Source organism: Punica granatum, chromosome 7 (assembly GCF_007655135.1).
Source record: "Punica granatum isolate Tunisia-2019 chromosome 7, ASM765513v2, whole genome shotgun sequence".
Taxonomy (NCBI): domain Eukaryota; kingdom Viridiplantae; phylum Streptophyta; class Magnoliopsida; order Myrtales; family Lythraceae; genus Punica; species Punica granatum.
This window is the reverse complement of record NC_045133.1, coordinates 8,012,938-8,037,041: the sequence shown is the minus strand read 5'-3', so window position 1 is coordinate 8,037,041 and position 24,104 is coordinate 8,012,938. Positions and strand designations below refer to the sequence as shown.

The window sequence follows — 24,104 nt, the reverse complement described above, 5'->3', positions numbered from 1 at the left end:
TATTCAATACAAACTGCAACTCAACCAAGCTAAGTTCGTAAATACATATTTTCTTACTCTCTTTTTTTGTGGGTTAGAAAACATAACTCGAAAGACCCATTCCTCCAATTTCACATCAAGAATAACATAATCAATGAAAGAAACTCATATAAGCAGAATCAGCAGCATATCTAAGATAGCCCATAACCTAGTTCAATGTAAGCTAAGCTTTTCCCTTTTCGATGCTCTCCCACTTCCATCCGCCGTACTCGATTCTCCTTTAATTAGTCTCCCTCGAGTCATTGCCCTTCCGACCTCGTCGTCACACCCCCTGTCTCTTTCTTACTCTTCCTATCTCTATTCTTCCTCTCGGTTCTTCCTTTCTTCTTCCTCTACTCTATTTCCTCTCTGGAAGAGCTCTCCCTCTCTGTTCGGCTCTTTCACCTCCGATCTGCCCCTCTCCACGTCCCTCTTCCATAACCTCCATCTCAAGCTCTCCGTCCCTCTCTTCCTCCTCCCTAAAGCTTTCTGTCATACTTTTCTCTCCCTCTCCCTCTCCCTCTCTCTCTCTCTCTCTCTTTTCTGATCAAACAACACAGAACTCCCAAAGTCCCCAAAAATCAATAAAAAAAAAACCCAAAGAAATGGAGAGGGCGGTTCAGGATAGGAAAAATGGGTGGGCTTAATGGGCTTAGTGGGTTTAGCCCAAACCAAATCAATAAACCCATTTTTTTTTAACTTAGCTGCTCTCTGTATATAAATATAAATATATCAATATAATATAACCCTATATGACTCTATATATGGGTGTATCAAAAATCCTGGGTTTCACAATAAGTATCACACGAGGAAAGATAAGGCACTTTTGCCTAGCAATATTTGATTGTCAAAAGGAAAGCAATCATGCGCGTAGAAACTATTTCTCTTGCTGGCTTACTTTTGTCTGTCCGAAGATCCCGTACTTTTAAGTATTTATAAAGCGAAATCTTAACAAGTTCCGGATATTCGAGACTATTCAAACATCAAGAGATGGAGCTCCTATATATACTATTCTACAAACTTAAGGAAAGGCAACCATATTTATAATATACCCTAATAACTATAATGCAATCTTCTCTAAGCATCGCAAACTTGATGGACCTATCAAAGCTACGTTTATGTGGATACAATAGACCAAGATTCAGCTCCATTTCTGTGCTCATTCGCCGTGGATATTGCTAATTGAGACTGCTCATTTTTAGGCATTTCAACGAAGAGCAAATCTTAGGTGCTCGAGGCTTGAGATGCCGATTGCTTCCGAAATCACCGGTTTTCTATGGCGGAAGAGCGTCGCTTCAATTAGAGGCTTGGTTAGGGAACCAAATACCTGGCCGGACAAAATTACAGTGACAATAAAAGATAATTACACACTACAACATAAATCAAGAAGATTATTCAGAACAGCCATACAATTCAAAGAGGGACTTTCAACATTTCTCAACGATTTCGAAAGTCACTTGCACTTGAATTTGAAGTTGCAAGTTTTCTTGGATGGAGGACAATGGTGCCTTGATTGAGCAGGACCATAAGTCGTATGAAAAGGTTACAATAGATAACAATGGGCAGGACTGTGCATCTCTTTGCGATAGAATGGAATGAGGAAAATCACAAGGCAAAACATACATAATAATCATTCTCTACTGTGGTTCCAGTTGACTCTATTTCCTTATTCATAGAAAACATGTTCTTCTCAGTCGCAGCATAGGTATCGAGAACAAGACCCTCGACTCCTAAAAAGACTTTTTTGTGCTTATCCCAGAAAAAGACCGCAAATTGAAGCCTTCCCAATGCAAGGAATATCCAGGCAACAACAAAACCGAGTTACGAGCATATGAACTTAGCACCACTGAATAAGACAACAATCAATGTGCAAGTGATGATCATTGCACCATCTTCTAGTTGATGTCTTCTATGTTTTAGCAAACCGCAGCAGCATAGCATCATACTAATTATCAGCTAAAAACCGAATGCATCAAAAATTTCAGTTCACAGCAGAGAATTTATCCAAGTTAAACCTCACTATGGTATAAAATATCTTAACAGCCCTAGAGACTGTAGACTTGATGATCTATAGACCCAACCCCCCACAGACATGGTCTGCAATTAAGGCCTATGTTCCTGCACTTTCCTTCTGGCTTGTCGCTCTCTTTGTCCAGGTCTCCTCGCTTCCAGGTCTCCTCGCTGCTCCCATACTTACACGCACCTGACAGTTCAAATGACATTCCTCAATGCTCCATCTGATGATACAATGGATAAGAACTGATAAGCAATTGGTGATTTAGATCTCACTACTAGAAAACATTCATATCGGCATAATTATCCAACGGATTATGCTCTGCCAAATTATATCTGTTGAGAAATGCAGCCGTCAGTAATCAGGCACCACTAATCAAATTCCTTCGGAATATTCAGGGAAAAAATTTCTTCAAAAAAATTATTTTTCTAAAAATAAAAATATACAAAATCAATTCCATCGAAACCTTTTATTTAGAAATAGGAAAATCTAAATTATGTTCCTATAGATTTTCTATCATATTATTTATTATAACATATACAAATTTATTTATAATGGAATGGAAACCTTTATTTAGAGAGAGTATAAGAGGATATAAAACAATACAAAATAATTACCGAAAAACATACAAATTAATTTATGATATAATTTCGACGAAAGCTTTTATTTTGAAAAGTGCAAGTTATTTTCCAACAGAATTTTCATCAGACACTCTTTAAAATAAATGATACAAACTTTTGATGAAAATTCCACCAAAGCAAGAAATCAAAACTAGAATGAGAACCCAAATTCTCCATTGGTGAAAATTTATGTACTTATGTTAAAAACTGCACTTCGTGTTTAATTTAAAATTAAATAAATCATACTGACAAAAAACTTTGATCAAATATAATAAATATTCAATAATTCAAAATATTACGAGAACAACAGAATGATCTTGGAAGTAAAGAGATCAAGAGAAGAGGGATGATGGGTAGAGAAATAGGAAGGAGATATAGAGAATCTCGATTGACTTGCATAAGGCTGTGATAAATAACAATAATAAAAGCACCAATTGTTTGAAACCTCGCTCACCTGTTTAAGTGGGCAATATCTTAACAGCCATTGCTCTCCAGCAGTTATCTCTGTGGTGGGCTCGTTCTCAGTCTCTTGTGGGTACTCGTCATGAGAGTCGCCATCACTTGAACCCGCTTCAACATCATCAATATAGATACCGCTACAACTTGGGCACTCCTCTACTTCCAAGTGAATCCCGATTGCCGTGGTTATCAGATGAGGATGAGGCTCTACATCCAACCTTACCTTAATTCCCTCATAGACTTCCATGATTTCCTCGGGTGCCATGGAAAATATGTTGCTATTTTTTGTACCTGGGTGTATGAGACCTACGCTCGAATGTATGCATTTTCCCCTTGTTAGGTTGAACAGTCTCGAATATCCGAATGTTCCCTCTTCATCAAGGACGTTCCGTATAACGTATGCGACATAGATTTCGTTCAGCTTACAACTATGACATGCAGGCAACTGAAAAGATATTGAGTCTCCAGTGCTCTGATACTCAAACCACTCGGGAATGTTGCTCCCTGATACAGATAGCACTCCCCCGGGCCAGAACTGCACATAGAATATGGATGCGATCAGCCAGTTACGTGCACATTTAACTGAGGGTTGGTAGGAGTTTTCAGATAAAGTTTACCCAATACCGCATTAAATGTTAAAATCACTAGAATTTTCTTTCACCCTAACAGCATGAGTTTGAATGGCCAAAAAAGAAAAACTACATGTAACGTTTTTATATATGCATAAAGTAATACAGAAATTATTAGATTCAAGAAGCTGAAGTTAATTAATCAATTAGGTCTCAAACTGCAGCTATAAAACAGTCTTCTAATCATCTTATTAGGATATTTGTGCTTTCTAGTTATCTCCTCCTTTGCTTCTTGTCATTATAGTGAAGAAGTGATTATATCGGTTAAAAATTCACTTCTCAAACACTTTCTTCTACTAAATGGCTTGAAAGAATCCATGCACTGAATGATACGGGGTGCGTCGACGAAAAGAGAGCAAGAGTGAGAGAGAAACAAACCTTTAGAATAAGCTCATTCAACTTGACTGACAGCTGTTCGTTGCACCCGTTAAAACTAAGCAGGAAAATAGGATTCAACACTCCGGAGTGAGAAATCTCTGTCAGTCCAGGACAACCCACGAGAGCCATAATAGTGCGAACTTGAGAATTCGGCAGAGAGATTCTTCGTAAGGATTGACAGTCAAATACAGATAGGAATGTTTTCTGGGACAGATCTGGGAGTGATTCCAGCTTTGGGCAGTGACAAAATTCGAGGAAGTCGAGATTAGAAAGAGAGCTGATTGAGCCTGGGAGGCAACGAAGATGACTTCCCCAAAGATTGAAACGTGTTAGGTTTTTCAAGCTCCCAATGCACTCTAGATTAGCATCATCTGATATGTTGCAATTTATTAACTGCAGTTCGGTCAATGACCTTAGTCCACATAGTGAAGCAATCAGCCAATTATTCTCCTTGGGGACTTCCAGCGCAAAAAAGGAGCTCGATCTCCATCTATTATACCCGCATAACGATAGCTTTGCTAAGTTCTTCAAGTTAGTGAAACTTAGAGGATATTGCATTGTAAGAGCTCCATCAGCTAGAAGTTCTGTCAGAGATTCCAAGTTACCAAAGTCATCCGGTAACCTCATGAGGCTTGAACAGCCTTGAATGTTCAAAATTTGTAGAGATCTCACTTTGCAAATACTGTCTGGTATACTTTTAAGCTTCTTGCAGTCTTTCAAATTTACCAAAAGAAGTTCCTCGAGACAACCTATGGATCTATCAATTTCTTTCAACTCTGTGCAGTCCTCCATAATCAGCTCCTCGAGCTTCAAGAGACCCGAGAAGTCGGGAGTCATGGTCAGGAAATGAGAGTAGCTAAGATTAAGCACCTTCAAGCAAGGCATCTTCTGCGAAAAGGATGGAAAAAATAAACTAAAAGTCTGGCTTTCCTAACGACATTATAATGGAAAACAGTACTGATGATCGAAAAGGAAAAAGGCCAATTACCTTGGAATTAGTTTTCCAGGTCGATCGAAGCTTGCTATATTGCATATCGAGAACAACCAGGTTCCGCATGCAGAGTTCTTCTGGTAAGAAGTCCAAAGGAAATCCGTGCCAAGAGAGCCATTTTAGCTCTTTTGAAATGAGTCCGTAGTCTCCATCAACATGTAGGTCGTTGAGCTTTAGCAATCTTAATTGCCTCATCCTTTCAAATGCTTTGGCATCCACTTTCTCAGCCAACTCCAAATAATCATTAGACACAAGTCCTTCAACCTGTTCCGTGCCCTAACAAGAACACACACCGATAACTAACAAAAATATGTAACATTTCAGCAAAAAAGGGGATACATATATATATATATGTCAACAATATTAATTGTGTACCAAAAAACTCTAGTTGAAAAGTCACCTATTTTTTCCTTGCTTCCTCTCTCTGTATATAAAACAAAAAATTGCCTACACAATAACTCGCAATTTCTCTTTCTGATGGGAGCAGTTCCAATAGTCACATCGATCACATGACACAATTAGTTTTATTTCCTATATAGTTATAATGTAGTTACAAGTTTACGTGGTGGGTTCCAGCAAATATGATGTAGATAAACACATTCAAATATATATATATATATATATATATATTAACTATCCAAATTCTCAAAATATATATTTGACTTGCCTCAATTGCAAGTGCAACTAGTGTGACTGGACTCACCCCATCGTAGGTGCTGATGCCACAAGTATATATGATATCATCGTGTAGATATTGTATATATTACAAAGTTTTAGTCTTTTTCTTAAAATATATATATATATATATGTTTTATTAGAAAGAAAGGCCTAAGCAAAGCACGATCAATCAAACTTGTTAAAATATCTCACTAAGAGAGAGAGAGAGAGAGATAGAGAGAGGGGGGGGGGGGGGGTGGGGTTTTGGGAAGGACGGTGAAAATTGAGAAGAGGAAAAGGAATTGTCTGCGGGAGCAAAAAGATTTGTACGGTTCTGACCGCCTCCACACTGTCATGGACTACCGACATTGCACGTTCCAAGACCCAAAATAACATTTTTTAACATGATAGTCGATAAAAAAAATATATATATTCTTCCTGATTTTTTTCCCATGGACACCATTTAAAGTTTTAAACTGTTATTTTCAGTAATATGACTAATGAATAAAAATTTATAAAAAAACTTTTACCGGCTCAGGCTTTTTGTCAAGTATATACATAGATGAAGATATTGAGCCTGTCTTGTGTATAACTTTATAATATTTTCAATTTATATCTACAAGCAACACATAAAACTCAGCAAAAGCATTAACATTCACAGGCAATCAACCAATTCCAAAATCTGACATTATTCTTAAATTTCCAATGAGAAATCTTCCTCTAATGAGTGTTATATGCATGTGTTTACTTATCGAGGTTGGTTCCATACTCACAGAGTGGTTTCGAACTGTGGCAAGGATGTCATTCTGGTAGAATAATCTGCTCCGTTTCCCCGGGTTATGCGGAGACTCTCTGCGAACAATTGCCCTCCCCATGTCCCGAATCATGTCATGCATTTCCAGTTTGTTGTTGCTGGTGATTTTGACAAGGCTCCTCCTGCAGAGGACATCGAGCCCTAGCCCAACACATAAGTCACCAACCTCTAATACCTTGACCACAAGATTCTTATCCCCACCAACAAAGAAGCAAGCGATGTCGAGGAATAATTTCTTCTCATCTTCACTCCCAAGCGCATGATAGCTTATTTCAAGTTTCTGTTGTATGTCACGGTGAGGATTTCTTCCTAATTGGTGATGTACGCTCTTCCAATGTTCCACACTTCGTTCAAGCAAGTGAGAGCCCAATACTTCAAGTGCCAAAGGTAGGCCCTCACAGCAATTTACAACTTCTTTTGCTAGCTCCAAAAATTCTTCACTAGGATCACCATTTGGAAAGGCGTATTGATTAAATAGTTGTCCAGATTCATGATCATTTAGCGGCGGAAGCTTATAAATACAGTCCGCATTAATCTCCTTCACCGAGTCTTGGTCTCTAGTTGTTATGATGATTCTACTGCCAGGACCGAACCATTCACGTTCTCTTGCAAGTGCCTTCAACTGGTCTCGATGGCTTACGTCATCAAGAACCACCAAAACCCTTTTACTCTTCAGTCTTTCCTTGATAACATTAATACCCCTGTCAATAATTCCCACATCTATCTTCAATCTGAGAATATCATCGAGAAGCTTCTCTTGTAGACGGACCAGACCATTTTGCCCTGAATTTTCTCTAATGTTGCCCAGAAAACATTTAGCTTCAAAAGCGTGCAAGAACTGATTGAAAACCGCCTTAGCAAGAGTTGTCTTCCCGGTACCTCCCATCCCCCAAATCACGATAAAGCGAACATCATCAGAGGGGTCATTTAGGTCGTCATTAACATCAATCATTCGAGATCTAAGGCCGACAGGGTGTTTTGCAACATCTAGATATGTGTTATTAAGTTCATTGCATATTCTAAGAGCAATCTCCTTCACAATCTTCGCCTCTGTGCTGAAGATAATAAAAACAATCAGAGCAAAAGTTACGATGCGCACTATATCTAATATAGAGGAGCAACAACGAAAAGAGATGATATAGCAGTGAATGATGAATTGCAATGTTTTAATCATAACATCAAAATGAAATGGAATAATACTTAACTGATTCTTTAGGCTACGGGATTGTTTGATTTGTAAAAATGATTTTAGAATTATGATTTTGATTTTAACTCTACCCACTACCCAACAAAAACACACATTTTTTAAGTCAAATTTATAATACAATCTCATTTATTCTTTTCCACAATCAAAATCAAAATCAAAATCAAAATCAAAGTTACTTTAACTCTGAAATCAAACGCCGCCTTATTGAACAAATAACACATATTCTGATCTAATCTATCGAATTGATGACTTACCCGCTGGCGTAGTCTGTCAGATCCCAGCCGGATAGACTTCCAACTTCAGTGAGAGCAGCCCTCCACCGAGCAACGGTCTCCTTATCTCTGTCCTCTTCATGCTTAGTAAATGCTTCTCCAAAGCAACCGGTCTGCTTCCGAACATCCGAAGGATCGACATTGTAAAACACAGGCAGGACCATCTGCACGAGGGACTTATTCCTGCACTCCATGATCTCAGAGAGTTCCTGGAGACACCAACTTGAGTTGGCATAGTTTCTCGAGAGGACCACCACCGAGATCCGGGAGCTCCTGATTGTGTCTATGAGCCGTGATGATATATGTCTTCGCCTCTCGGAAGACTGTTATCTATGAACGCATTGACTCCTTTCTCCTCCAACCAATAGAAGAGGTGGCTGGTGAAGGATCGGCGTGTGTCTTCACCTCGGAAGCTCAGGAAGACGTCGTACGTCCATCCCTTGTGAGAATAAGACCCAGAGACATCGTGCCTCCATCGCTTATGAGAAACAGAGCTGGATGCATTTTCCCTTCTTCGTTTATTGGAAACAGTCTCTCCAAACTCAGCAGCCATACAGACATAGATGCTGCCCAAAATTCTCAGATGAGAGCTCTCTCAGGGTAATTTGGCTAGAAGAAATTAAGATGAGAATCTCCAAACTCAGTAGCCATACATACATAGAAGAAATCCTCATCTACTCCACTGTTCAAAGTCAATGTCCGGCAGCTTCCGAGAAACATCTTTCCAGTAAAGTAATTGCAAGGAAATTTCTAAGATGACTTGTGTGTAATTGTGACAATAGCACATTGGCCATTGGATTTTCACAGTGCGTTTTAATTTAAAATTAAAGTAATTTTAATTTTAATTATAAAAAGTATAAATGAATTGAGATTATAAATTTAAATTGAAAAACGTGTATTTTTGTTGTGTAGTGTATCAAGTTAAAATTAAAATTAAAATTAAAATTTTTAACTTAAAAAATATATATTTTTATTATATAATATATTAAATTAAAATTAAAATTAAAATTAAATTAATTTTAACTCCTAAAATAAACCGACCCTCAATGTCAATGTCCGGCAGCTCCTGAGAAACTTCTTTCCATTAAAGTAATTGGAAGGAAATTTCTGAGATGACTTTGCGTCAGGAAATTTCTAACATCGGCCATTGGATTTTAAGTAAAATCCAACGGTTGAAAAAGGTGACTGTCTATACCAGTAGCCGGTCAACGTCCCTTACCCCGTATCCTATCCCAGCCCCTGCTAACCCCCCAATCTCGCCTACAGCGAACTGCAAATATCCTTTTCTTTTTTTCCTTTCAAAATTTCTTGAATTTAAATATTCAAAAGTAATAGATAATTTATGTCGAATAAAGAATTAGTACGCCAAAAAAAAAATTTGCCGATCATGTGAAGTATCGAAATTTTCAATTAGAATTGTCTTAATTCAGGCTTTTACTTTCAAAAAGTATATGAAAATTCGAACATTTGTAACTTAAAAAAGTACTAAATCGATCTACTTTTTGTGCTTCATTAATACATGAAAATCAAATTTTTAATTTTATAGTACTTTATTTAAGTGTATGGTATTGTTTACATACTTAAAAATACAAACTCAAACAAGTAGAAGTACTAAATTGGTATTTTTTTTATTTTGTACTTCTATAGAAGGTGAAGAAGGTAAAGTACTAAAATTTTCAATTATGTAGTATTTTACTTAAAAGCATTTAGTATTGTCTATATATAAAAAGATACTAATCTTAACGACTTAAAGTACTAAATTTGTCTACATGTACTTTATTAGCAATTGATGGGCCAAAATTTTCAAATCCGTAGTATTTTAGTTCATGCTTTCAGCACTATGCATGGAAAAAAAAAGAATAAGAAAACCAAACCTAACAAATTAAGGTAGCGTTTAGCAACGGAATAAAGTATAATTATACTTGACTCCACGGGAAGAAAACAAAAGTAGTTATGAAAATTTATTATTAAAAATTAATTTTAATTATAGTTAAGAAAAAGTATGTGAGAGAGGTATCAATGTTATAATGTACTTAGTGTAATTGTACATTGGTATACTTGTATTTTGTTGGTAAGTATTGAAAGTACTCGGTAAGTCTCTTCATGGGATAAAGACAAAAGTAATTGACATTTTGTTAAAGCATGTACTAAATTGGTATACTTGTATTTTGGTAGTAAGTATTGGAATTTCCAATTTTATAGTATTTTAACTCAACCATTTAGTATTGTCTAAGTACATAAAAATACCAACCTAAACAATTGAAAGTCCTAAAGCGATATACTTGCTCTTTGTTGGTATGTGAAGTACCAAAATATTTTATTCTGCAATATTTTAATTCAAAAGCTCAATATTGTCTAAGTACATGGAAATACTAACCTTAACAAATAAGAGTACTCAATTCGAATTCTTGTTGTACTTTCTTAGTACCCGAAGTATCGAAAAATTTCAATTTTATATTATTATAGTTCAAATGTTTATACCGTTAAAGTACCCATGTTAACCACTAAAAGCACTAAATCAGTATACTGTAGTACTTTGTTGGTACATGAAGTACCAAAGCTTTTTATTCTTCAGAATTTTAGTTTAAGCATTCAGTATTGTCTAAATAAATTGACATACCTACCTTAACAAATAAGAGTACTAAATCGGTGTATGATACACTATATTTGTTGATATTTACGATAAATGATACTATTGTTTCGGTAGAAGATTTTGATGATATTTACGATATTTGTTGTCGTGCAAGACAATCTCGTTCCAAATTTCCACTTAGCTTTGATAGAGCTCATTTTCTTGCTCCATTTCTGGAACCCGATATTTCCTAACCGCAGTAGATGATTACACTAGAGCAATTTGGGCCTACCTATTGCATGACAAAGCTGAAGCACGTCACCACCTAATGAATTTTTCCAATATGGCTAAAAACCAATTTGATTTGACCGTGAAGACGATATGAAGCGACAATAGACAAGAGTTTTTACCAAAGGAAATTCAAGATTTTTTTCTAGCAAATGGAATATTTCATCCAATGTCTTGCGTTGACATATCCCACCGAAATGAGAAAGTCTTATATGTAACGGAGTTCACTTGCCAAAATCACAATCTTCTATGGTATTACAATTTCTATACTTAACAAATAAGTGTCACTGGCCTAGCCCACATCATCGTGCAGATAGATCAGGTCCACTAATAACTCGATCCGACCCTATTGTGCAAATAAAATCCACTCCTCAGCCTGCCATGGCATGTGACTTTACTTCCTTCTCGGGGCTGAGCCACCGGGACTCACTTCCTGGGCCTTCAAATTTGACTTAACCCACCTCCCTCCCTCAACCCACTTCATCAAACTCCTCAGGCATCTCATATCCAATGGAGCACTATCTCACTTATTCTGGTATTGATGATCAGCACATGTCCTTCCTTGCTGTCGTTGATTTCGATTTAGAGCCCAAGTCTTATAAGCAAGCCGCATGAGATCCTCAATGGCGCTTTGCTATGACCGAATAATTTTACTCTCAATAACGTGCTCTAAGTACCATACTTTGATTGCAATTTCATTTCAGTGGCCCAATTATTTGCGATTCTTTCGTTACAATGTACATTATGTGTCGGGTGTTTGTTTAATATAGGACTCCACCTTGAGGGGCGATTGGAGTGGGTGAGCTCCAAGGGAGCTCTAGTACTTGCAGTGAGTGGCAGCCTCCGTTCACGCATTTCAAGGCAAGCGAACGGCTAAGGATGATCTCTGACATAAACGGTTGGGTCACCCAATGCAAAGGATCAGAATAAATGATACTATTGTTTCGGTATAAGATTTTGATGATATTTGCGATATTTGTTGTCGTGCAAGACAATCTCGTTCCAAATTTCCGCTTAGCTTTGATAGAGCTCATTTTCTTGCTCCATTTCTGGAACCCGATATTTCCTAACCGCAGTAGATGATTACACTAGAGCAATTTGGGCCTACCTATTGCATGACAAAGCTGAAGCACGTCACCACCTAATAAATTTTTCCAATATGGCTAAAAACCAATTTGATTTGACCGTGAAGACGATATGAAGCGACAACAGACAAGAGTTTTTACCAAAGGAAATTCACAAATCCCACCAAAATGAGAAAGTCTTATATGTAACGGAATTCGCTTGGCAAAATCACAATCTTATATGGTATTGTAATTTCTGTTAGTTTTTAGAAATATCATTAAAATATAAATTTTGAATTGTTTTGTGATTTTGTAACGTGAATTCTATTACATATAACCGTTACACACAAAACTTTCTCCACCAAAATGGGTGGGTCGAGCGTAAACATCACCACATACCAAATGTGGCTAGGGCTCTACTTTTTCAAGCTTCCATACCAATGGAATTTGGGGGTGAATGCGTGCTCAATGTTGCTCATTTAATCAATTGAACTTCTTCAACGGTCTTATCTGGGAAAACATCCTACGAAATTCTTTGTCTCAAGGCACCTAAATATGATCACCTGCAAATCTTAAGATGTTTGTTCTATGCACAAAATGATCTGCAATTCAAGGATAAGTTTGGGCTGCGATCACGTAAATGCGCATTCATCGGTTATTCATTTGGAAAGAAAGGATGACGTCTCTGTGATCTGGAGACACAAGTGGTTTAGTGAGCATTCATTCCCTTTCGTTCCCAGCAATTCAATTTCAAGAAGTATCTTACCTCATCCAATTCTTGGAAAATTTAGGGCCAGCCACATTTGAGAGTCATGGGGAGCCTAGTGGCCGAGAATAGTACTGGCCTAGCCCACATCATTGTGCAGATAGATCAGGTCCACTAACAACTCGATCCGACCCTATTGTGCAAATAGAATCCGCTCCTCAGCCTGCCATGGCATGTGACTTTACTTCCTTCTCGGGGCTGAGCCACCGGGACTCACTTCCTGGGCCTTCAAATTCGACTTAACCACCTCCTTCCCTCAACCCACTTCATCGAGCTCCTCAGGCATCTCATATCCAATGGAGCACTATCTCACTTATTCTGGTATTGATGATCAGCACACGTCCTTCCTTGCTGTCGTTGATTTCGATTTAGAGCCCAAGTCTTATAAGCAAGCCGCATGAGATCCTCAATGGCGCTTCACTATGACCAAATAAATTCGTGCTTTAGAGGAGAATGATACATGGTCTGTTAAGCCTCTTTCACGTGGGAAATGACCCATTAACTGCAAATGGGTCTTCAAAGTCAAATGTTGGCCTAATGGCACTATTGAGAGCTACAAGGCTTGACTTGTCCCAAAAGGTTTTACCCAGGACAAAGATATTGACTTCTTTGAAACTTTCGCTCCTACTACCAAACTTGTTACTGTTTAGTGTTTATTGACCATAGCTATTGCTTAGGGTTGGGAGTTGCATCAGTTAGACGTTAATAATGCGTTTCATCATGGGGATCTTCATGAGGAAGTGCACATATCACTTCCACTGGGTTTTCGATTTTCTAGTGATCACTATGTTTGTTGGCTACACAAGTCCTTACACGGTTTACGACAAGTTTCTCGCAACTTTTACTCTAAGTTTGCAATTGCACTACTTCACTATGGTTTTCAACAGTCTAAGGCCAATCATTTCCTATTCACCTACTTTGAGGGAGATATCTTTCTTGACATTATTGTGTACGCAGATGACATGATACTTGTAGGCAATAATACTCAGTAATGCATTCTATTTAAGAAGTATCTCAATCGTTACTTCCACATTAAGGACCTCCGTCCTCTCTCTAATGTCCTCGGAATAGAAGTCATCCATTATGACTATGGTCTATTTCTCAGTCAGAGAAAGTATGCTCTTGACATCCTCATAGAGACTGGAATGTTAGGTTGTCGCCTGACCTACTTTCCAATGGAACAACAACATGGGCTTTCTCAAGAGTCTGTTGATCCCATCTCTGATCCAAGCCAATATAGGCATTTTATTGGTTGCCAAGTCTATTTAACCATTACCAAGCCAAACCTGAGTTATGGATTCACATTTAGTCTCAATTCATGCATGATCCACGTTGGGGTCATTGAGATGCTGCCATCCTAGTCTTATGCTATATGAAGCAGTCTCTAGGATAGGGAATCTTTTTACATCCTTTTTTCTCTCGCATTGGCCGCCTGCATTGGCCGCCTACTATGATACAGATTATGCTACATGTCCTATGACTCAGCGTTCTTTATCTGGTTATTTTGATACTCTTGGTGGAAGCCCCGTGGAAGATGATGAAACAAACAACCGTCTTTCGCTCTTTTGTTGAAGCTGAGTATCAGGCTTTGGTAACAACTATTAGTGAATTGTTATGGCTTCGGTCTCCTCACATCATTCTTTGTTTCACACCACAGCCCGATGGTTTTGTTTTGAGGTAATCAGGCCACCCCACAGATAGCTTCCAATCTGGTGTTCCATGAGTGAACTGAACACATAGAGATTGATTGTCATTTCCTTCGTTAGCACATTCGCTCTGGAACTATCACAACCAGTCACATCTCCATGCATTTTCAATTAGTAGATATTTTCACAAAAGCACTTGGACATAATCGTTTCCATTTTCTCCTCAGTAAGTTTGGAACTTTGAATCCTCATTCTCCAACTTGAGAGTGCTTTATGAGAAGATTTTATTCTTTGTACAAGAATTGCACGTACCATGTTTTGCTTATTTCTTCTAGACAAAATGTGTATAATTTGGTAGGCCTTAGCTATTTCCTCCTGATTTTGCTTACTTTAGAAGTCACGACCCGCTGTATTTATACAATATGATGATCAATGAATGATTAAGCTTTCCAATTACAGAGGAGGTCTTGAACCTAGTATAATGAAAGAGAAATCTTAAATAACTAATTAAGGGGTATGAGTAGTTCCACTAAGTATCGAACCTGTATTTTCTAAGTCAACAAGTGAGAGCATGCGCTATTACGCTACATCTTTTTTTTAATTAAGCTTTGATTATCCAATTAAACTTGACAACCCAAAACAAGAAAAATTAGTGTTAGAGCATAAATAGAGACAAATTATATAGCAAATATTGGTTGCCCTCAAACTATTTTCCCTTGCCATGGTACTCCTAACTTCGACCTACGGAGTTGATTGCGCGAATACGAAGCCGAATACAACCATCATAGACCACAGGTGTAATGGCAACTTGTACAGGAAAGGTGACCCATTTGTAGATAGCCTAGCCTATGTTCTCCACGATATGGCTAGGGAAACTGCAAATATCCCAGGCTACAACTACTACACCAACTCGACCTCTTCGAGCTTGTAGCTTACGGGCATGCTACATGTAATCGGGAACTTTCAGAATTTGATTGCGCCACTTGCATCACGTCCGCCAGGAATCACGTGCTAAACATCTGTTGTATGAGTGTCGGCGCCCAAATGATACTGTAAGACTGTACAATGAGGTACGAGTAGTACGCATTTACCAATTAACATGCAAATCTTGTTGATTTGTGTATGCATTGTTCGGTCTAGAAGTGAGAACTTAGAATTAGTTCTCAAGCAATAAATTGGAGTATACTTGTACGTTCTTTCCTCCTCGTGAGCAATAATGAAATAACCTATCTATATATATAAGTTATTAAAACTAGCTTCCTAGGGCTGTGCAATGGGAGGTCTGCAATGGGAGGTCTGCTCATGTAATAAGAGTTTACCACGTAAACTTCTAAAGAACTTTCACAGCACGTGGTTGGTGAATTAATCGTCAAATCCAATGAACAAGCTCAACTTATTAATAATATTTACAATAAATTTTGTAAAAAAAAAAAAGATCAACTCAAACATAGATATGTACAAATAAATAAATAAATAAATGTCCACTTTCAATTCCTCTTGCTTTTTGGCCTCCATTCCAATGAGCCCCCGCCGTCACACAAAAAACTTTCCATTGATTTTTTTTTATCAGTATTCTGCACTAATCCAGTTAAAAATATTTTCCAACATTTTTTATATTAAGGTGGAGAAAAGAAACGTTGGAGCAGAGAACTTCTTGAACTTTTTCAAATGATGTAATACGAGATAGGAACCACCACTTTAGATAAATCGTGCTTATATTTTCTACAAGAGAATCAGTATATAGTGATTAAGTATTAAGCATTTCAGTCGAATATCACGAATTTAAATCCCACTGAGAACATAGAACTCGTCACTATATAGGTATATTATGGGATGACGGTAGGCGGTTCATAATACTTGATCCAGTGAATTTTGAACTTAATTTACTAATATCATGGTAGAGCTGCGGTGATCAAGTTGGGTTAAAGTCTTAACGAGCTATGACAAAAGGAACATTCTGTAGCGGTTACGTCCCCTTAGTTTGGGCAACCACAGCGGGTTAATAACCCGATGTAATCTTTAATTCATAAAAAAAAAAAAGAGAATCAGTACAGGCAAAACTTTGAGATATATATATACATATAATAATTTAAACTCATTCAATAGGATTCTTCCATTCGAGCGACAAGAAAACAAATAGGTGTATCTCCATTTATTATTATATAAGTAAAATTGACTCCTCTAGTGAGAATATATCTTTGCCAATATGCTCAGAACAAATGCAGTTTTATTTTACTAAAAAAAAAGAGTTAAGAAAATGAGAACCGCAATTTTATTTAAAGGCCTTGCGGTTGCTGATGGCCAAAGCTTTTCATTCCCAAGGTCAATTGACAACGATTAGGCCAAAAACATGGGACCCGAGCCCGACCAACGATTTCGGGTGAACTAAGCTTGACAAAAGATAAAGAATCCGGCCTGGCCCGTTCAGCACACATAAATGAAGAGTATCAGAAAGCCCAGCCTGATCCTATTGTTTGGGCGGTGTGGGCTGGGTTTATCTCAGTTGAACTCTTTTTTTTTGGCCACTCGGTTCAACCGTTGATGCGTGAAATAGTCTTGTTTTAGCATACAATGTGGGAATCAGTCAAGGATGGGACACTAATCCTGTTGATTTCGACTATGTATACAAGTTCCGATAGAGACCCAGTCACTCCTCCCTACACTCCAAAGCTGAGAGGTAATTCAAGTTAGGAAACGCGGTTAAGATGATCGACAATTGTAATTTTTAAACAAAAGCACATCGATGGCCCACTACATTCTCGAAAAAAACATAATTACATCTTTAAGAAGAATCTCGATGGACATATTACAGTACTGAGGAGTTTTTAATGATTTCCTCTGTCCACCACCGTATCTTTACGAATAGATCGAATAAATATTGGCTACTCGTCCAAAAAAAAGAATAGACCAAATAATATCAAAGGCAGCTCATTTGTCATGCACATTCCTTGCCATATATGGAGTTTCTCCAAAGTGCCCTTCAAGATATATTTATTTACTTTTGTATAATACTACAAAGAAAAACAATCTATTGAGAAAAAGAAGAAAACAAAGGAAAAAAACAATCTATCACATCAATCTTTTATTTCAATTTTCTCATACGAAAGGTGTTTCGTCAGGATAATATATATTATATGTTATCGACAATGAATCTAGGATAACTTCATCAACTGTATTCAATACAAACTGCAACTCAACAGAGCTAAGTTCGTAAATACATATTTTCTTACTCTTTTTTTTTTTGGTTAGAAATACGAATATATTCAACTTCATCTTGAAGGACTAATCTGTATTATTAATATATAAAGGCAGAGGTGGAACTTCCATCTCACTTTCCATTTCCTATATTACCCCTGCATTGTATTAGTCAAATAATAACCATTGAATTAAGGATAAAATTGTCAAATTACAAGTAACTACCCACTACTCATGTATCCCCTTTTTCATCTCATTTCTTCCTATTTTCTCTCTTAAAATTCTCTCCCATTATTTTTTCTCTCCGAGCTCTCCTATTGACGTCACTCCACATCCTCGTCTCTCTCTCTTCTTATAATGTTTTTACATTTTTCATGTTCTATTAGTTTTAGTTTAATATTTAATTTTCGAAATTTCCACGAACATGGGTGTTGCTTCAGGTTACACATACAAAATTGATGAAAAGGAATTTCAATACGTTGTATAAGATAAGATTGGAAGGAGGGAAGAGAGAGAGAGAGAGAGGTTGTATCAAGTAATCCGCGCGGATCAAGCCTCATATAAACAAAATCAGTAACATGCCTAAGATAGCCCATATCCTTGTTCAATGTAAGCTAAGCTTTTCCCTATTCGATGCTCTCCCACTTCCAACCGCCGTACCTTCGCTTGCTCTGTCCCACTGGTCACTCTCGAGTCATTGCCGTTCCGAGCTCGTCGTCACACCCTCTGTCTCTTTCTCACTCTTCCTCATGGTTCTTCCTTTCTTCTTCCTCTTCCATAAACCCCAACCCGAGATCTCAATGGAGCTACCATTCTTCCTCTATACTCTGTTTCCTCTCGGGCAGAGCTCTACCTCTCTTTTCGCTCTTTCACCTCCGATCTGCCCCTCTCCCTGTCCCTCTTCCCTAAGCTCCATCTCAGTCTCTCAGTCCTCCTCTTCCTACCCTCTCAATCTCTCAGTCAATCTCATCCCTAAGTCAGCAAAACTCAATAAATAAAAACCCAAAGAAATGAAGAGGGCGGTGGAGAAGGTTCAGGATAGGAAAAATGGGTGGGCTTAATGGGCTTAGTGGGTTTAGCCCAAACCAAATCAATAAACCCTTCTTTTTTTAACTTAGCTTCTCTCTACATATAAATATAAATATATAAATATAATATAACCATATATGACTAAATATATGGGTGTATCAAAATCTTACACGAGGATAGATAAGGTACTTTTGCCCGGCAATATTTAATTGTCAAAAGGAAATCGATGACACGCGCAGAAGTTGTTTCTCTTGCTGACTTACTTTTGTCAGTCCAAAAATTTCGCACCTATAAATATTTGCAAAAGTGAGATCTTAATAACTATATTCGAGATTATTCAAACATCAACGGATAGAGCTCCTATATATACTATTCTACAAACTTTTGGAAAGGCGACGATATTTATCGTATACACTAATAACTATATCGCAATCTTCTCTAAGCATCGCGAATTTCAAGGACCTATCAAAGCTATCTTTATGCGGATACAATAGACCAAGATCCAGCTCCATTTCTGTGCTCATTCGTGGTGGATATTGCAACCTAAGACCGCTCATTTTTAGGCATTTCAACGAAGAGCAAGTCTTAGGTGCTCGAGGCTTGAGATGCCGATTGCTTCTAAAATCGCCGGTTTTCTATGGCGTAAGAGCGTTGCTTCAATTAGAGGCTTGGTTAGGGAACCAAATACCTTGCCGGACAAAATTACAGTGACAATAAAAGATAATTACACACAACAACATAAATCAAGAAGATTATTAAGATCAGCAATACAATTCAAAGAGGGACTTTCAAAATTTCTCGACGTTACGGAATGTCACTTGAATTTGAAGATGTTGGTTTTCTTGGATGGAGGACAATGGTGCCTTGATTGAGCAGGACCATAAGCCGTATGAAAAGGTTACAATAGATAACAATGGGCAGGAATGTGCTTCTCTGTTGGAAAGAATGGAATGCGGAGAATCACAAGGCAAAACGTACATAAATGACACTATTTCCAACTGACACTATTTCCTTATTCGTAGAAAACATGGCCTTCTCAGTCGCAGCATAGGTATGGAGAACAAGACCATCGACTCCTAAAAAGACCTTTTTGTGCTTATCACAGAAAAAGATAGCGAATTTAAGCCATCCCAATGCAAGGAATATGCAGGCAACAACATGACCGAGTTACGAGGATATGAACTTAGCACCACTAAATAAGACAACAACCAATCTGCAAGTGATCATCATTGCACCATCTTCTAGTTGATGTCTTCTGTGTTTTGGCAAACCGCAGCAGTATAACATCATATGAATTACCAACTAAGAACCAAATGCATCAAAAATTTCAGTTCACAACTGAGAAGTTATTCGAGTTACCACTCAATATGGAATAAAATATCTTAACAGCCCTAGAGGCTGTAGACCTGATGATCTATAAACCCAACTGAACCATCACCGACTTGGTCTGCAATTAAAATGTCTTAACAGCCCTAGAAGTTGTTTCTTTCTGGCTTGTTGCTCTCTTTATCCTGGTCTCCTCGCTGCTTCCATACTTACATGCAATCGATGGTTCAAATGACGCTCTGCCCAATGCTCCATCTGATGATACAATGGATAAGAACTTATGGGCAATTGGTGATTTAGATCTCACTACTAGAAAACATTCATATTGGCATAATTCTCCAACGGATTATGCTCAGTCAAATTATATATGTTGAGAAATGCAGCCGTAAGTAAAACCTGGCACCACTAATCAAATTCCTTCGGAATATTCAGCGAAAAAGTTTCTTTAGAAAATATTATTTTTCTAAAAATAAAAATATATAAAATCAATTCCATCGGAACCTTTTATTTAGAAATAGGAAAATCTAAATTACATTCCTATAGATTTTCTGTCATTTTATTTATTATAACATATACATATTTATTTCTTGGAATGTAAACCTTTATTTAGAGAGAGTATAAGAGAATATAAAACAATACAAAACAATTACCGAAGAACAATACAAATTAATTTATGACAGAATTTCAACGAAAGCTTTTATTTTGAAAAGTGCAAGTTATTTTCCAACAGAATTTTCATCGGACGCTCTCTAAAATAAATGATACAAACTTTTGATGAAAATTCCACCAAAGCAAGAAATCAAAACTAGAATGAGAGCCCAGATTCTCCATTGGTGAAAATTTATGTACTTATATTACAAACTGTACTCTGCGTTTAATTTAAAATTAACCAAATTATATTGACAAAAAATTTGATAAAATATAATAAATATACCATAATTCAAAAAATTACGAGAACAGAATGATCTTGGAAGTCGAGAAGAAAGATGATGAGGAGAGAAATAGGGAGGAGATATAGAGAATCTCGATCGACTTGCATAAGACTATGATAAATAACAATAATAAATATACCAATTGTTTGAAACCTCACTCACCTCTTTAATTGGGCACAAGGATTGGACAGGCCGTCACTCAATCAGGGAAATATCTTAACAGCCATTCCTCTCTAGCAGTTATCTCTGTGGTGGGCTCGTTCTCAGTCTCTTGTGGGTACTCGTCATGAGAGTCACCATGACTTGGACCCGCTTCAACATCATCAATATAGATACCGCTACAACTTGGGCACTTCTCTACTTCCAAGTGAATCCCGATTGCCCTGGTCATTAGATGAGGATGAGCCTCTACATCCAACACCACCTCAATTCCCTTATAGACTTCCATGATTTCCTCGGGTGCAATGGAAAATATGCTGATACAATTTGCAAATGGGCGTAAATAACCTAAGCACGAACATTTGCTTTTTCCCCTTGTTATGTTGAACAGTATCGAATCTCCAAATATTGACTCGGTATCATGGTGGTTATATATAATGTATGAGACAAAGATTCTGTTCAGCTTACAACAATGACATTCAGGCAACTGAAAAAATATTTTGGGGCCAATGCTCTGATACTCAAACCACTCGGGAATGTTGCTCCCGGATACAAATAGCTCTCTCCCCCGCCAGGACTGCACATAGAATATGGATGTGATCAGCCAGTTACATGCACATTTAACTGAGGGTTGGTAGGAGTTTTCAGATAAAGTTTACCCAATGCTGCATTACATGTTTAAATCACTAGAATTTTCTTTCGCTCTAACAGCATGAGTGTGAATGACCAATAAAGAAAAACTACATGTAATGTTTTTATATATGCATAGAGTAATACAGAAATTATTAGATCCAAGAAGCTGAAGTTAATTAATCAATTAGGTCTCAAACTGCAGCTGTAAAACGGTGTTCTAGTCATCTTACTAGGATATTTGTGCTTTCTAGATATCTCCTCCTTGGCTTCTTGTCATTATAGTGAAGAAGTGATTATATCGGTTAAATTCACATCTCAGACACTTTCTTCTACTAAATGGCTTGAAAGAATCCATGCACTGAATGATACGGGGTGCATCGACAAAAAGAGAGCAAGAGTGAGAGAGACGAACCTTTAGAATAAGCTCATTCAACTTGGCTGACAGCCGTTTGTTGCAACCTTCAAAACTAAGCAGGAAAAAAGGATTCAACTCTCCGGAGTGAGAAATCTCTGCCAGTCTAGGACAATCCCAAAAACACATACAAGTTTCAACCTGAGAATTCGGCAGAGAGATTCTTCCCAAGGATTGACAGCCAATTACAATTATAGCTATTATCTTCTGGGGCAGATCTGGGAATGATTCCAGCTTTGGGCAGTAATCCACCGTAAAATGTAGGAGATTAGAAAGAGAGCTGATTGAGCCTGGGAGCCAGCGAAGATGACTTCCACTAAGATCGAACCGTATTAGGTTCTGTAAGCTTCCAATGCCCTCTAGATTAGCACCATTTGATATGTTGCAGTTTATTAACCTCAGTTCGGTCAATGACCTTAGTCCACATACTGAAGCAATCAGCCAATTATTCTCCTTGGGGACTTCCCTCTTCAATGTCCGTCTATTATACCCGCATAAAGATAGCTTTGATAGGTTCTTCAAGTTACATTGATTCCCCTGTCAATATTTCCTACTTCTATCTTCTGAAACCTGAGAATATCATGAAGAAGCTGCTCTTGTAGATGGACCAGACCATTAGGCTGCTCTGAATTTTCTCTAATGTTGGCCAGAAAACATTTAGCTTCAAAACTGTGGAAGAACAGATTGAAAACCGCTTTAGCAAGAGTCGTCTTCCCAATACCTCCCATCCCCCAAATTACGATAAATAGAACATAATCAGAGGGGTCATTTAGGTGGTCATTAATATGGATCATTCGAGATCTAAGGCCGACAGGGTCTTTTGCAACATCTAGATATGCATTATTAAGTTCATTCCATATTCTATGTGCAATCTTCTTCACAATCTTTGCCTCTGTGCTGAAGATAATAAAACAATCCAAGCAAAAGTTACGATGTGCACCATATCTCATATAGATGAGTAACAACGAAAGAGATGACATAGCAGTGAATGATGCATGGCAATGTTTTAATGATAAGATAACATCAAAATGAAATGGAATAATACTCAAAACTGATTCTTTAGGCTAGTAAATGATTGAACAATTAACACAAATAGACACATTTTCTGATCTAATCTATCGAATTGATGACTTACCCGCTGGCGTAGTCTGTCAGATCCCAGCCGGATAGACTTCCAACTTCAGTGAGAGCAGCCCTCCACCGAGCAACGGTCTCCTTATCTTTGTCCTCTTCATGCTTAGTAACTGCTTCTCCAAAGCAACCGGTCAGCTTCCGAACATCCGAAGGAAAGACATCGTAAAACACAGGCAGGACCATCTGCCCAGGGGACTTATTCCTGCACTCCATGATCTCAGAGAGTTCCTGGAGACACCAACTTGAGTTGGCATAGTTTCTCGAGAGGACCACCACCGAGATCCGGGAGCTCCTGATTGCGTCTATGAGCTGTGATGATATGTCTTCGCCTTTCGGAAGACTGTTATCCATGAACGCATTGACTCCTTGCTCCGCCAACCGATGGAAGAGGTGGCTGGTGAAGGACCGGCGTGTGTCTTCACCTCGGAAGCTCAGGAAGACGTCGTACGTCCATCCCTCGTGAGAATCAGACCCCGAGTCATCGTCGCTCCTTCGTTTATTGGAAACAGAGTCTCCAAACTCAGTAGCCATACATACATAGATGCTGCCCAAAATTCTCAGATAAGAGCTCTCTCAGGGTAATTTGGCTAGAAGAAATTAAGAGGCGAGCTCCTTATCTTCTCTATTGTTCAAAATCGATGTCCGGCAGCTTCCGAGAAACTTCCTTCCAGTAAAGAAATTGTAAGGAAATTTCTAAGATGACGTTGTGTCATTGTGACAATAGCACATCAGCCATTGGATTTTCATTTCCAAGATCCAACGGTTGAAAATTACACCGGGTCCCATCCCTGCCCACGCCACCCCCTGATCGCCTACAGTGAACTGCAAATATCCTTTACTTTTTTTCTTTCAAAATTTCTTTGAATTTAAATATTCAAAAGTAATAGAT

At 37.9% G+C, this 24,104-nt stretch overlaps 1 protein-coding gene and 1 pseudogene across 4 annotated transcripts; both read right to left on the bottom strand.

Moving 5' to 3' along the window:
* Positions 1–1,638: 1,638 nt before the first annotated feature.
* LOC116214684 lies at positions 1,639–8,751 on the bottom strand (annotated as a pseudogene).
* A 10,784-nt stretch (positions 8,752–19,535) lies between these two features.
* Positions 19,536–23,878, bottom strand: LOC116214689 (disease resistance protein RPP2A-like). 4 transcript variants are annotated; one of them, XR_004158312.1, is made up of 5 exons: positions 23,217–23,878; positions 22,082–22,136; positions 21,505–21,613; positions 21,040–21,353; positions 19,536–20,200 (listed from the first exon to the last, which is right to left on the bottom strand). XR_004158312.1 is itself a non-coding variant. In XM_031550111.1 (4 exons), exons 1-3 carry the CDS (start codon positions 23,744–23,746, stop codon positions 21,077–21,079), a joined length of 1,122 nt encoding a protein of 373 aa, XP_031405971.1. In that variant the 5' UTR covers positions 23,747–23,876; the 3' UTR covers positions 19,536–20,200; positions 21,040–21,076. The 4 variants fall into 4 exon arrangements, 1 of the variants encoding a protein (XP_031405971.1); XM_031550111.1 differs by having other exon boundaries at positions 21,040–21,613; positions 23,217–23,876; XR_004158311.1 differs by lacking the exons at positions 19,536–20,200; positions 21,040–21,353 and adding an exon at positions 22,223–22,978 and having other exon boundaries at positions 21,529–21,613.
* Positions 23,879–24,104: the final 226 nt, after the last annotated feature.